The sequence below is a fragment of the Melanerpes formicivorus genome, unplaced genomic scaffold (genome assembly GCF_026170545.1).
Source record: "Melanerpes formicivorus ecotype bairdi unplaced genomic scaffold, bMelFor1.0.p_v2 SCAF_2, whole genome shotgun sequence".
Taxonomy (NCBI): domain Eukaryota; kingdom Metazoa; phylum Chordata; class Aves; order Piciformes; family Picidae; genus Melanerpes; species Melanerpes formicivorus.
The window spans coordinates 23,326,286-23,342,498 of record NW_027142354.1 but is presented as its reverse complement, the minus strand read 5'-3'; the positions used below and the strand labels follow the sequence as shown (position 1 = coordinate 23,342,498).

Below are 16,213 nucleotides of genomic sequence, written 5' to 3'. Positions count from 1 at the left end.
TCCTTGCACAGTTACCATTTAGCTATGAAAAAGATATCTTTCTTTTTTTAAGTCACAAAATCAGTCTTTTTCTTCAATTTCAACATGCTGCACCTGGCTTGATAGAGAAAACTAATTAAGAGTTTTATAAATTGTTGCCTTTTAAAAAGTGTTAAGGGTTTGATAATATGTGAATTTATCTACAATACATATTTTTCAGTAGTTCTCAGCACATAATCCTCTATGCATGAACGTAAGGAGTTATTTTTAAAGCATAAGGATAATATATATCAACAACTGATTTTTTTTCTTTTGGATTGATTTTCTTTGTTAATTTTTTTCGTGTGTAAAGGGTGACAAAGCCATTTTGATACATTCTTGGTGTTGCTCATCAGGTGCCTGTCTGGTTCATGGTAGGCAATGCTTGCCTTTTGTACAGAGAAAATTATGCACATAATGGAGAACATTCTATGATTCTGACATTGTAGAATAATGGATTCTAGGAGCAGATCTAGGAACATGTCTCAATTCCCTTGTCCTGTAGCCAGTCAGTCAATTATTTTCAACGTGCAAGAGGTTTATGTTTTCACCTATTCAGTCTCCACTGTTTGTGAAACAGGAACCTGTGACAGCCATTTGAGAGGTGTTTGACTAAATGCCAATGTTTACTGACTTCTCTTTTTTGGCAGAACATATTTTGATAATATAGTTGCAATAGATTCTCTACTTGAACATATAATGGTAAGTTGTCTTTTTAATTTCTAACTTTATTAGTCTGTTATTAAAGTCCTTCATTCTCCTTTTCTCGTGAAGTAAATGTTACTTCATTGAAATACATAATCTTTTTGATGAACATGTAATACAAACAGTATTAATGCTTCTATGTGGAATAAGGCTGCAAAGGTCAGCTTGATTTTTTTCATTGTCAGCTTCACAACTTTCATAAGTAATGGATGTAACAGAAATATGCCTTTCTTTTTATGTCAGCTTGTTGTATTGATTCCTTTTCCCTAACTTCAGTTTTCTGCATACTGCAAAACACTAGTGAAGAAGTTAATGTCTGTAGAAAGGGCTAGAGGTCAAACATTACTCCTGGAGTATTTGTTGCAGTTGCTGAATGAAATGTGCAAGACATGAGATCCCTTTTACTTCGCAGAAGTATTTACACCCAGAACTAGAGTGACAGAGTAGTGCACTGTTTTATAAAAAAAACACCAAAGCCAAGTCAATTGAAATAACTAATCAATGAATTAGTACAGTTCAGAAACAGATTATAATTTTCTGAATCACTTTTGAATTCAGAATTATTTCCTGAATAGTATTTACAAATACATATAAACTGGTTGCTTGTGTCACATTTTGATTGTTTGATATATGAATTGTGTTTTTTAGCTTTAGGCACATTAATTGCATGATAGAGTTCTTTTTCCTGAGTGTAAAATTTTAATCAGGTGTGTAAGGGTATGGTTTCAATTTGCACATTCAAAAAATTATGCTCCAACAGTACTTGCTTCAGTCTTCAATGTTATAGCTCCACTATTCAAAGAGAACCAAATTAGAATGCAAATAATATTAACGTGGTTTTATTTAGAAACTCAGCTTAGTAATGGAAAATATCCCGCAGTGTTTGTCTTATTCTGGTTAGTACACAGCCAAGGATTCTGCACGAGATGACACATTTCTGCACAATTGACTTTTCCAATTTAAATGGACTGCTTAGAAATGGCTTGACATTTAAAAAACCTGATGCAATATAGCACTGAGAACAAATATTGGTACTCTTCCCTGGTCTTCCCTGTGAACAAAGGTCTGATCAAAAACACAATTGGCAGTAAAATATGCTTACTCTGTCATTATTTCTTCCAATGCTTGGCTGCATCATGATTCTTCATTTTAACCTTTGCAGATGTTTCACACTCAGCCTCCCTTGTAAGCTGTAGCAGTTGGCAGGTTTTGGGGGCAAGTAATTGTATTGCATGTTTGCACTGTCGTCTGATGGGAGTATGATTTTACCATCATCATGTGTCTCACAGTGAGAAAAGAGTGGAACTCAATTTCACCTCACTACTTCACCATTTGATGATTGCACTTAAAGTTTAATTTATTCTTGTAATAATAAAGAAAAAAAATACAGGGGTTTTAGCATTCTTTTCAGTTTACTTTTCATTAAAATCCCTCTGCAAAGTTCATGCTATAAGGGTGTTCTTGAATACAGATGCAAATAGGGGAAGCAGAATTTAAGTTGCCTCACAAATGTTCTTGCCAGTATGCTTGAGCAGATAAAAGCTATCTACCCAGAAGGTGGTTCCTGGCCTCCCTGCTGACAGTGCAAACATCTTTTGTACTGATATTCCCCTTCAGCTACTGGTCTGGATTAGAGCTAGGGCTTTAGAGAAGTAAGGTGCTCTTGTCCCATTACCTACTTCTCTCAGTTACTAATATTGAAGTAGTTATTTTTGAAAAGCCTGAGTTGTGACCAAGGTAAGTTCTTGAGTCATATGCATTAGAACACAAAATTTAATTGTAGAAAATCAACACCATGCTGTTGATCTTATAAAGAAATCTGATACAGAGCCTGAATAGTTGTAGAGAGGCATTTACTGGACCTCTTATCTTTTTTTCAGCACAGTTTATATTCACTTTGTTTTGGTGTGAGTGGCCCAAGATCTTTACAGTTCTTAGTGCGCTAAGTGGGAAGTGGTTCTCATAAGTTATCTCTTAGTTTGCAGTCTCCCTGATTTTCTACTATTGTGATGGAGCAAATTGGGTAGAAAGTAACAGAATCTTTCCAGCCACAGATACTGCCAGCATAGGAGGGTTCTCCCAAGTTTTGTAGAGTTGATCTAGATGTTTTCTCTGCAGTTCCTGTTACACAGTTCATATGACATGGGATTAGAATCCCCCATGTGATGATTTATTGTCTCCTAGGGTTTTTTTCTTCTGACAAAGGGTGACATTCTTATATTTACCTTAATATGAAATAAAGTATCTTAAGTTTCTGGTTTTAGTTTTGAAAACCAAAAGGGAAGTGAGGGGGAGGTTAATTCATTCATATGAAAGGCTTGAGAATTTTTAAGACATATGATATGCAGCCGTTGCACACCAAAAGGTAGTCAGCCTCTTCCTATGGCTGAATGCCTAGATAGCTATTACATACACTTTTAAAAAGCAGAGGGAGATCCACCTTAGCTCACGCTCTACCATGCAGTTACTATACTTTCTGAGCAGATAAGAAACAGGACATATATCTGAATTGGATAGAGCAGGTTCTTGAACCTGACTATACATCATCTTAACACAATAATCTTTGTTTGACTTTGGCACGCTCTTTCCTCTTGTTCTCAGAAAGTGCATTGTGTATCTGAGACACATTTCAGTGAAGAGTGTTTTGGGGACAAAGTTCTGTTCTGGCAATCAGTGCTAGCTAGCAGTTGATTTTACTAAGATAAAACTGTCTGGTTGAAAGCATGATACTGTGCAAGTCTATTGCTGTACTGTGGGATGGTACCTTGTGGCCTTTGGTTAGCCTGTGCAAAACTACTAAGTCTCATCTTTTGTGCAATAACAGTTCCTAGTAAAAGGAGAACACAACCATTACCTACATCATTGCATAGGGCAATCCATAATGACACTTCTTCACTATTAGTTCATTGTCATGTATTACACGTACTTTAGCCTTATTGGGAAACAAACACTAGCCTCTATGTTAGGCCTTTTATTTGCTTGATCTTCAATATCCATATATTTGCATTGAAAATAAAGACAAAAAGCAGAAAATGTTCTTAGATCTTGTCATATCTATCTATTTAAAATCAAGTATAGGTGAATAATATGTAAGCATAGGGAGAGGAAAGGTATCATTGTGAAAAGCATTCCTTATACTTGAAAAACAGTGCAATGGGAAAGCTTTTTTCTTTCAGCAAAAGTTCAAGGCTCTAAAGATATTCCTGTATTTCTCAAAGAGAGGAACACTCATTTGCAAATAAATCTTGAATAAAAGGGAGGCTTTCATGTTGAGTTATGATCCTAAAAGATTACTGTGAAGGTGGATGCCCTTTCAGACAGATACTGGATAATTTCTCAAAATTTTCATCTTTTAGAGACCTAAGGTTTTAGCAGATAAGTGACTCAAGATAATCTAACCTATGACTGTTAACTCTAGTTTTGTTTTTTTTTTGTCTATAGATATATGCAAAAAACCTCGTGAATGCAGATAGGTGTGCACTCTTCCAGGTTGACCACAAAAATAAGGAACTGTATTCAGATCTTTTTGATATTGGAGAAGAAAATGATGGGAAACCTGTCTTCAAGAAGACCAAAGAAATAAGGTAAGAGTAGCTAGCAGAATAACACGGTTTCATTATAACTACGGCTGTGCAGGCATTTTATTACCCAGTCTCTGTGACTATCTGCAGGTACCCTGACAATACTTGTCATACTGTGATATCATTCCCACCAGGACCCGCCTCCAGAAGGTAGTACTTCTGGGAATGACATTGCAGTGCCATCGAAACAACGTCTCTGAAGCTATAACGTCACTCCTGGAAATGCCGTCTTCCGGAGGCGGTCCTTTTGGAAATCATGTTGGGAAAAAAACAGAGGTGTTTTGAGGTAGGTAAAGGTGCAGGTAAAGGTGCACCTAATCTGTAGTCTGCCAATATGGGACTTTTTATCCCAAGAGGGCTCCCAAGAGGAATTCAAATTTGTGCAATTTAAGCACATCCAAAGCAAGGAAATCACAATGCGTACTTCTTATATATGTATTAGGCATATGTAGAATCTAGTATGGACTGGTCATTTGTTTTGAAAATTGCAAGTCCAGTAATTTCGTTTAAATCTTTCTCATGTGAATGTAGAGTATTTTCAAACTTTCATTATGATTCTGAAGTGTGCTAGAAGTGGTGAATTTGAAAATGTATATGGGCTTCTAATGTATACACAGCATTCTCTACCTAAAATGTATGTCTATTTCTGTTTAATGTCACAATTATATAATTCTTACATATATGCATGTTCTTTTAGTGAAAGAGACACAGCAACAAAGGAAATACAATATTTTTCACTTTAGAACCATTATGGATCCTCAAGGCTTTCAAAGATGTGCAGGTTTTAAAAGCTGTAGCTTCTTAAAAATAAAAGTATGAGTAAATGAGGAAGATACTCAGCACCAGTTTTCTGAGTATTTTTCATTTCCTCCTTATACTTTTAAAATTCTGAGCCAATATGAGTTGTGGTTCATGTCTTTGCTTACGCTCCTTTAGACAAACTTATTTCTACTTAACTACATTGTATGAATGAAAATCAAAGGTGTCAAAATTGATGCATTTTGCATACTGACAAGTAAGGAGGTGGTTTAAGTGAAAGAATGTGGCCTGCTTTAACATACACTGTCATACTTTGTAGTTTTTTTTCTTGGTTATATCTTTCTGTCTTTTCTGTATGAAAATTATTGTGTAAGAGTGTGAGCCATTTTAGGAGTGCTCTATATGGAAAGAGAAGTACAACCTAAATTTCTATAGGAAAGTGACACTGAATCAGTCATCAGGAGGCCTTAAGTTGGTGTGATGTACATATAAGAAGCATCAGAAGAAACTAACTTAATATTAGGTGTGCAGGGTGAAATCCTGCAAATTTCTCACTAACTTCAGTGGGGGCAAAATACTACCAAGGTACATTTAGGCTTGAAAGTGTTCCATATGTGTTTCTTTCTAAATATTTTTCCTCTACAAATTCTGTGCTTGCATGTTATAACTGTTTTATGTCAAAGAATTGAAAATAATTTATTTGCTGGACAAACTTTCATTTTTTTCCAATTCAACTCCAGCATCTAATTTTTGTGTTTAAGTTGAAATGAGCTGTTTTTTTCTGAAGTGTACGTGGCAAATGTATGTAATGCTAAGCTCTGAAATTTCCGCCGATCCCTCTCCAAAGTTTTTTTCACTCAATAGACCTGCCCCCCGTGAAGAAACAAGCTCCATATTGCCTATGGCAGATCTAATGAAGCAATGAATATGCAAAAGCCAATGATAAAATCAGTAGCTTCTAAATGTAAACACAAGTCTCTGGTTCTGTACAAATGTCATGTTTATTAGACATAACCCCCACAGTAACTGAAGGCTTTCAATTTTTGTCATTAAAATGGTCATATTGTGTCATCTTTTGCATTAAACTATACAGCTTTATAAAATGTTTTCACAAAGTATTTATTAGAATTTGCTTTTCTATTTTATTAATTACTTCTACTTGTCCTGTAAGAGTTTTCTCCTAAGAGCATCAAAATGACGCTGATTTGGAACAAGTATCCATTACTGTGCCCAAGACAGACTCCACTGGAAAAACATTTTTGCATGTAGCTCATATTGTGGCTAACACACATTTTTATTTTCCACAGATTTTCTATAGAAAAAGGAATTGCTGGTCAAGTGGCAAGAACAGGAGAAGTACTTAACATCCCTGATGCCTATGCAGATCCACGCTTTAACAGGTAGGATGTTACTTGCATGTGGGGATAATAGCTCACCAAACCTTTTATTTAAATTTACCACTTAAATTTTGTACTAGGATGCATTCGTGGAGCTGTGATCCTTTGATGAGGAGGAAATCTATAGATATACATTTAAATGCTTTAGCCATCATAGATATTTTAAAGACACAAATAAAAAGTATTACTTTTGTCACATATAAATATAATGCAGAAAAATTTAGTTATTTTTCCCATTATAGAACTTTGCTCATTTAGGCAGGCTGTTGCTGCTTTTCTTTATTAGCTGCCTTGTCAATCTGCTTAGTTTCCTGGGCGAGAAAAGCCAATTCACTAACAAACAGCGCATCTATGTTTATGAACAAACTGACTGTACATTTAAGGAGGTATTAATTCTCTATCTCTATGGAGATTAAAGGATTAGGAAGTTCTTTCTAAATATGTTACTGTAGGTGGAAATATTTAAGAGCTTTGGAGGTAAACTTCTTGTGGGTACTAACTATGTCTACTGTAAAAAAAAATGTGTATATTGTACATCAACATTTCTGAGAAGAAATAGATATTAATAATCTTACTCTTTTCTTTTTTTTTTCCTTTCTCTTTTTGGGCTCCTCAGAGATGTAGACCTCTACACAGGCTACACAACCAGAAATATCCTGTGCATGCCTATTGTAAGCCGAGGAAGTGTAATAGGTGTTGTGCAGATGGTGAACAAAATAAGTGGAAGTGCCTTCTCTAAAACTGATGAGAACAACTTTAAAATGTTTGCAGTCTTTTGTGCTTTAGCCTTACACTGTGCTAATGTAAGTTTTAATTACAGTTTTGTAAGCTGTTGTTTTTAATGGGAAGACATAGAATCCTACTTAAGGTTTTGGTCTACATTATTAAAGTGATTTGTAACTCTGCTTCTTTGAATTAACAAGGAAACAGGAATAATTAAATTCTTTGCTTAATAATTGTATTTTAAGAGGATGATAGGGATTCAGTTGATGCTTTCTGAAATAATTGTACTCTGGGTACATCAGTTGTGTGTAACTGAACTGAAAGAGCAAGCTCTGAATTGTGAATATCTGTTTTTTCTCTGTTTCAATTAGAAAATATGATTCCTACTTTCATAATTTCAGATCACATGTTTTGCAAATTCAGCTGAGGGATGGAGATGTATTTTCTCTCGATTCCATATGCTTAATGTTTAAAGATACAAGTGTATACATTTATATGCTGTGCCACATACTCATAATTAACCCTGCTTCTAGATAAAGAGTAGTTAGCTATTTTTGTTTTCAAACCCTGTCTTGTTCCAAAAGTTACTATTCCTATAGGAAGTAGAAGCAATATAATGAGCATTACTATATAAGTATGAAAATGCAATAAATGCAATAAAAACACAGTGCAGAAGAAATGCATCATATTCATGGCAGGTAAGGTACAATGCAGTGCCAGTTAAGCCTGGTGATTTGCATTAAGTCGTTTTACCAACATCATGCTGTTGTCTTAATGGGGCAGCAAATTTTACTAACAAGTACTCAAAACTTTTCCATGTGACTCAAGACAAGTAGAAAGGCCTGCATATAAATGAAATTTGGGATTATGCAATTAGTTGTGTGTGAATTCACTGTTCCTAGATGGTGAGTGTTAGTTGTCAGGGCATAGTGCTCCAGGTGATTATCTTTATGTTCTGTTCTCACGTGTCTGCAACAGCTGTCTGAACCCCTCAATAATTAACTGTGTTTATTTTTCACAGTATTGTATTGTAATATGATAAACATCTCATGTACCATTAACTACATAGATAGCTGAAGTCATGCAGTGTCACAAAATATGAATTGTGCCCTGTTACCAGTTTTCTTCCTGTTAGCATATTGCAAGGGACTAAGCTCTGTTTCTAACTCCTAAACTTTGATTCTTTTTCTTGGGAGAGCTCATACACAGTGATACATCTTAGATGTTTACCCGAGTGAGTACATGCAGAATGATGTGATAGAAGGCCCAGTTTTCATGTGATCTGTCACTTCTCTAATGTGTGATGTTCACAGAGTTACAGAATCATAGAAACATTCAGATTGGAGAAGACCTTCAGGATAACCAAGTCCAACCAATTACCCTACTCTACAAGGCTCACCCCTAAACCATATCCCCAAGCACCACATCCAAATGACTTTTAAACACATCCAGGGCTGGTGACTCAATCACCTCCCTGGGCATCACATTCCAATGCCTGACCACTCTTTCTGTGAAAAAAAATTTCTTAACGTCCAGTCTAAACTTATCCAGTCACAGCTTGAGGCCATTCCCTCTTATTCCATCACTAACTACCTGGGAGAAGAGACCAGCTTCAGCCTCTTGACTCTCGTCCTTTTAGGTAGTTGTAGACAGCCATGAGGTCTCCCCTCAGCCTGCTCTTTTTCACCACATTTGTTGCCCTCCTCTGCACTTGTTCCAGCAGGTCCACATCTCTCTTGTATTGAGATGCCCAAAACTGAACACAATACTCGAGGTGTGGCCTCACCAGTGCTGAGTACAAGGGAACAATCACCTCCCTACTCCTGCTGGACACAACATTTCTAATACAAGCCAGGATGCCATTGGCTTTCTTGGCCACCTGGGCACACTGCTGGCTCATATTCAGTTGCTTGTTGATTAGAACTCCCAGGTCCCTTTCTGTCAGACCTCTTTCCAGCCATACTTCCCCAAGCCTCTAGCATTGTTTGAAGTTGTTGTGACCCATGTGCAGGACCTGGCATTTGGCCTTGTTGAAGCCATTAACATTGGCCCATGGATCCAATCTATCCAAGTCCCTCTGTAGAATCTCCCTACCCTCCTGCAGATCAACACTCCCACCTAACTTGGTGTCATCTGTGAACTTACTGATGACATATTCTATGTCTTCATCAAGATACCTGCACCGATGTTAAACAGAAGTGGTCCCAACACTGAGCCCTGAGGAACAGCTCTTGTGACTGGCTGCCAGCTGGATTTAACTCAACTGACCACCACTCTCCAGGCCTGTTTGCCCAGCCAGTGCTTTATCCAGCAGTGTGCTCATCCAAACCACAAGCAGACAGTTTGTCCATGAGAATTCTGTGGGAAACAGCATCAAAGGCTTTTCAAAAGTCTAAGCAGACAATGTCCACAGCCTTTCTCTCATCCAGTAGTTGGGTCATCTTGTCATAGAAGGAGATCAGGTTGGTCAGGCGGGACATGCACTTCATAAACCCATGCTGACTGTGCCTGATCCCTTGTTTGTTCTCTATATGTTGTGTAATGGTGCTTGAGATGACCTCCTCCATGACCTTCCCTGGTACCAAAGTCAGACTGACAGGTCTATAGTTTCCCAGATCCTCCTTTCTTTCTTTCATGTAGATAGGTGTTACATTTGCTACCCTCCAGTCCATTGGGACCTCCCCAGTTAGCCAGGACTTTAGGTAAATATTGGAAAGTGTTGGGCGAGCACAGCTGCCAACTCCTTCAGCACCCTTGGGTGCAGCCCATCTGGCCCCATAGACTTGTGTGCATCTAAGTGGTGTAGCAGATCACTGACCACTTCCTCATTTATTGTGATGACATCTTTCTGATTCCCTTCCCTGACTCCTAGTACATGAGGCTGTGTGTCCAGGGAACTGCTGGATCCAGTGCTAAAGAACAAGGCAAAGTAGGCATTGAGCAACTCAGCCTTATCCTCATCCTTTGTCACTATGTTTCCCTCTGCATTCAATAAAGGATAGAGATATTCCCTAGTCCTCCTTTTGTTGTTAATTAATTTGTACAAATATTTTTTATTATCCTTAACAGCTGTAGCTAGGTTGAGCTCTAGATGTGCTTTGTCTCTCCTGATTTTCTCCCTGCAGAGCTTCTTCCAAAGGCCATAGACTCTTATTTTGTTATTGAGGTCCAGCCAAAGGTCCCTATTCACCCAGGCCAGACATCTTCCCCACTGACTTGTTTTTCGATACACAGGGACAGCTGCTCCTGTACCTTTAACACTTCCCTCTTGAAGTATGTCCAGCCTTCCTGGACTCCTGTATCCTCCAGAATGGCCTTCCAAGGGACTTTGTCAATCAGTCTCCTGAACAGGCCAAAGTTTGCCCTGTGGAAGTTCAAGGTGGCAGATTTACTAACCCCTCTTGTTGTTTGCCCAAGGGTAGAGAACTCAATCGTCTATCTCATGATCGTTGAGCCCTACTTCCTTTACTTCCAACCTTTACTTCCCCTGCAAGTTCTTCCCTATTCATGAGAAGCAGGTCCAGGAGGGCACCTTCCCTGGTTGGCTTCCTCACCAGTTGTATCAGGAAATTAACCTCCACACACTCCAGGAACCTCCAAGACTGTTCTCTCCCTGCTGTATTGTATTTCCAGCAGACATCTGGGAAGTTGAACTCTCCCATAAGAACAAGGGGAAGGGATTGTGAAATCTCTCTCAACTGCTTATAAAAAATGTCATCTACCTCATCCTCCTGGTTGGGTGGTCTATAACAGATTCCCACCACAATACGACTCTTGCTGGCGTTATTCCTGGTTCTTACCCACTTGGACTCAACCCTGTCATCACCTTCATTGATTTGAATGGTTTCATATGTCTCCCTAACATAGAAGGCCATGCCACCACCTCTTTGTCCTTGCCTATCCCTTCTGAAAATTTGGTAGCCATTGATTGCAGCACTCCAATTGTGGGAGTCAGCCCACCAGGTTTCCATGATGGCTGCTATATCATAGTTTCTCTGTAGCACTGTTGCCCCCAGCTCCTCCTGTTTATTGCCCATGCTGCATGCGTTGGTGTATAAACATTTCAGGGAGTTGAGTACATAGTTTCCAGCTTTGAGTGGGAGTAGACCTTCTGGTTGTCTAAGATGTCAATACACTGCTCCACAAGTGTTGGGCTACTACACCCAGAATTCTCAGTGTCAAGGCCAGCTATGTCCCTGTCCCCTTTAAAACTAGTTTAAAGCCTTGTCAATGAGCCCAGCCAACTCATGTGCAAGGATTCTTGTCCCCTTATGGGAACAAGTTGAACAACCAAAAGCACTAATGTTTTTGCACATGTGTATTTAACAAATAAGTGCTTTAATGCAGGAAAGAAATAGTTTTTCCTTAATTAAAATTTTACATTAATGAATGACTTTGCTTTTTCAGATGTACCACAGAATTCGCCATTCAGAGTGTATTTACCGTGTAACAATGGAGAAGCTGTCCTACCACAGTGTTTGTACAGCAGAAGAGTGGCAAAACCTCATGCACTGTACACTGCCTCCACATATTTATAAAGAAATTGAACTGTAAGTATTTTTCTCATACAGCAAAAGTCGCATCTTTTATCAGTCAGTGAAAGAGCTGTTCTTTTGGTTTTTTCCTTCTAGGTATAGTGGAGAGTCTTGTAGGAAGCACTTTTTATTATTGTACTATTTCAAAATCATAGGGATTTGGCTTTCTTATGCTTAGCTAAAGACCCACAAACAAAATATATCTGTCAAATGGCTACTCAGAATGTTAGCATTTTCCTGAGGCATGTGTAGCTACAATAGTTGCTTTAAGAATTAGTTTGTATCTAAATGTTGTAGAGATGAGCTTGCTTTCTGACAGTCACAAATCACTAATATAGATGTACCTCTACCTGTATTGTATCAGTCAGTCCCTACTCGAAGCTAACACCGTAAGTCATGTTATTTTTTAGTCACTGTTTCAGGCCCAGGACAATAGCTTAACTGTAGTGAACAGGTGCCTAAGTGGAGTGAAAAAAAATATGAGCTGTCTTTGTAAACCTAATCTCTAGAACTTGCTTGCTTCTGTCAGGCTCCGAGCATTGTAGCTGTGAGCAAGCAAAGCATACACGTGTATGCTTAACAGAGGCTGCTTACGGTTCAAATTCATTACATCTTGTAGTGACTAGTTGAAAGCTAGAGTATTAGAAGTTTGCAAGATTCCACCCCGATAGAAGTATGTTGTTTGCAATTAAGTTTCTTGTGCTTTGTTAGATTACATAACCTGCCTCCTCACCAAAAATGAATTCTGTTTGCTGCAACTTTCTCCATAGATACCACTTTGATATAAGTCCGTATGAAGATGTCTGGCCTGCCATTTTTGTCTACATGGTTCACCAGTCCTGTGGGACAGCCTGGTATGAATGTCATGATTTATTGCTTTAATTATGTTATTTATGTGCTTATTTATTAGGAAATGTCTAATTCAAGGTCTTACTTTCTTTAGGTTTTATTTACTGTGTCTAGTTTGTACAGGACTGTAATAAGCAGCCTGAATTTCTTGCTGCAACTTCTTGGTCTTCAGTTAATAAAATTTGGGAACAGCCAGGTAGAACTCAGGTTATCATCCAAACAGTTGTCTTTTTAATATACAGAAGTATTGTCTCTTTCTGAGATGAGATTACTTTTTTGACAGAAGATATTAGAGACACTCTTGCCATAAAGGAGAGAAGGTCCGTGAATGCTCTTTTTTCAAGTATATAGTTACTGAAGTGAATATATTACATGGTTAAAATAACCCAAGGTTAGATCTTACCTTGCTAAATGCATCAGGTGTCGACGTCATTGGAAGTGATTGAGTTTCAAATGAAGTGTTTTGTTGATTGTCCTTTCTCTCAGTATGCATTATTGTTGCTAAAATCAGTAGCATTTTGCTGAAAGAAAGGAGCTGCTCTGAATTATGGGAAAAGTCTACAGGTGGACAATTGAAAGGGGAAGTATATCCCTGTACAAAGGAGCAACATTTGGGAAATGTCTGCTGGTGACTGTTTTCTCTTAGTTCACTGGATGAATCTCCATGCCCTCAAACGATGCAGTCAAACCTGAGGGTCTTTCTGATGTCTCCTTCAATACTGTGAAGTGGGTGTCTGTTCTAAATACAGTTCTGTACATGTCAATATGGTTAGCTTATTTCCATTCCTAACTGAATCATAGAATTATAGAATCATTTTGGTTGGAAAAGACTTTTAAGATCATAGAGTCCAATTTCTATCTAACTGTACTGAGTTTGGTGCTAAACCATGTCTCTTAGCACCACATCTATGTGTGTTTTTAAGCACCTCCAGGGATGGGAATTCAATCACCTCCCTGGGGAGCCTTTTCTAGTGTTTGGTAACCCTTTCAGCAAAAAAGTTTCTTCTAATATCCAATCTAAACCTCCCTTTGTGCATCTTAGGCTTATTTCTAGCAAGCCTAGTTTTGTGCCATTCCCCCTTCAAATCTAGTTTAAATACTTTTCGTGAGCCCTGCTAGCTCCTGGGACAGAATCCTTCTTCCCTTTGAGATGGGTGTATCCTGTCTGTTGCCAGCAGGCCTGGTGTCCTGCAAATATACCCATGTGTGGTGGTTTAAACCTTAACTGGAGTTTAATCTACCAAAAAATAATCTGGAGTTAGTTTGGAAGTAGAAGTAGTAACTTTTTTTTTTAACTATATATATATAGTAGTAACAGGGAGGGTTTACAAGGGTAAGGAATAGTATCATAGTATCATTCAGGGTTGGAAGGGACCACAAGTAGCATCTAGTTCCAACCCCCCTGCCATGGGCAGGGACACCCCACACTAGATCAGGCTGGCCAGAGCCTCGACCAGCCTGGTCTTAAACACCTCCAGGAACGGCGCCCCAACCACCTCCCTGGACAACCCATTCCAGGGCTTCACCACTCTCATGGTGAAGAACCTCCTCCTCACATCCAGCCTGAATCTCCCCACCTCCAGCTTCATTCCATTTCCCCTAGTCCTATCACTACCTGAGATCCTGAGAAGTCCCTCCCCAGCCTTCCTGTAGGCCCCCTTCAGATACTGGAAGGCCACAATTAGGTCACCTTGGAGCCTTTTCTTCTGCAGACTGAACAGCCCCAACTCCTTCAGTCTGTCCTCATAGGAGAGGTGTTCCAGCCCTCTGATCATCCTTGTGGAGTAAGGATGAATAGGAAAATAGACAAAACCAAATTTGGATGGCCCTGTATCTCCCTCAGTGTATGTGGATTTCAGTCCTTTAGAGAGGCATGGATGTGGCAGGGAGAAGATCAGACCTGACCGTGTGGCAGAACTGGAGGTCAGCAGCAGCTGTGGGTCCTTTCAAACAGACAAGGCAGGAGCAAAGAGAAAGATGGCTGCCACAACCACCCCTTTATAGTCTTGCTGGACAGGAAGGGGGAGAGGAACAGACCAACTTAGACCTGTGGGGACCCCTTCTCCTGGGAGGGGGAAGCCAAGTCCACCTGGATCAGGTTTCTTATGTCCCCTGGGGGAAGCAGGGCTCTTGCAACCTTCCTCCCCCCAGGATGGGTGTAACCCAGCAGACCATGATTAAAGAACTCAAAGTCCTGTCAACGACACCAAATGTGGGGCACTGATCTGCTGTCTTTTCTGGTTTATTCCCGCATCACTCCCCACAACCAGAGGGACACAGGAGAGCACTGCTTGTGCTGCTGATCCCTTAAGCAGTTGTCCCATGGCCCTCAAGTCTTTCTTCATTGCCTCTAGACGTTTTGTTGCTACTTAATTGTTGCCAATCTGAAAGATCTATACTGGATAGTAATCAGGGCTACATTTTCTTTGATGTCATGAAGAAATTATCTTTACTGCTTTAATCAAGCATACAAAATACAACTGTGTAGGAAATAGTAGTATTCTATGTTGACAGTGGTTATGACTGTACTATCCTGTAGTTACCATTGAGATGATACTGGATGTAGATGGAAGTGACTGTTGTGATATTCTGAATTACAGTTTACTATTTTAAACAGTATTTTAAACAATTGTTCTAGAGCTCTCTGACTTAAGTCTCTAGAATTAAAAAAGAAAGCCTAAAGATTTTGTGAAAAGGCTATACCTCCATTTTTACTAATGTTATACTAAAGCTAAGAAGAATAATTACCTTGCTCAGCACACAACCATAGAAGTATGTTTTTCTAACTGGCTCCATATAGTAGATGCATTTACATTTTTGCATATAGGTTAGAGACATTCAACTTCGTTTTCTTAACTTACGTTACTGCAAAAGTATAACAACAATACCACTTGGCTGACACATCCAAGTAGTTAAAACATGAAACTTGGGAAAAAAAATTGAATCACAGTAACAGGAAAAAGGAGAATAGAGGAAAACTGATCCATTTGTGTGGGGAAAAAGCAACCTGGAGCTTTGTTATCTTCAGTTAAGTTCTGGGCTTAAATGTAATAATATTCCATTCTCACCCTGGGCAGTTCCTGTTAGATACTGTAGAATAAGTTTTACCTGATATGTAATCCGGGCCTGCATGTCCCATCTGTAAACAAAAAGTATTCAGCTTTCCTTTTGAAGGCACATCACTAGATAAAATCTGTTCAAGATTGTACATAGCTCTGCTACTGCAGGATATGAACTCTTTCAGAGGTGTTTTTGATGAGCATATAAGCCAAACATAACAATTACTTTATTACTGCTTTTTATTACTGTCTTAGTGAAAATACTCTTCATCATAAATAGATCTTTTACTTGTCAACAGCCAAAATGTAAAAAAAAAATAAATAAATAAATAAATAAATTAAGAAATAATGCCATAGATGCTATAGGTTTGAGGCATTTTCACAGTTCACCAGCAATTACTTAATAAAATATCGTTTGGTGGTGAAATGTAAATTTCAGGTCATTTGGGGAAACCAGAAAAAAGTAATCTTAACATCTTGGAAAAGGTGAAATCTTGTTATTATTTCCTCTGTCTCATTTGCTTAAAATGCCCTAATTTTATGTTCTGGCTTCAAATAATGTTACCAAATTGCCCATTATATGCAGA

The 16,213-nt window shown here is 38.6% G+C and overlaps 1 protein-coding gene across 1 annotated transcript in view; it reads left to right on the top strand.

Annotated features, from left to right (window-relative positions):
- PDE10A (phosphodiesterase 10A) overlaps positions 1–16,213 on the top strand; it is a 196,329-nt gene that overhangs the window by 151,680 nt on the left and 28,436 nt on the right. Inside the window, exons 10-15 of the mRNA XM_068153032.1 lie at positions 669–720; positions 4,165–4,307; positions 6,371–6,463; positions 7,077–7,263; positions 11,591–11,733; positions 12,489–12,572. Coding sequence (XP_068009133.1) covers positions 669–720; positions 4,165–4,307; positions 6,371–6,463; positions 7,077–7,263; positions 11,591–11,733; positions 12,489–12,572 — 702 coding nt within the window. The remainder of the gene's footprint in view (positions 1–668; positions 721–4,164; positions 4,308–6,370; positions 6,464–7,076; positions 7,264–11,590; positions 11,734–12,488; positions 12,573–16,213) is intronic.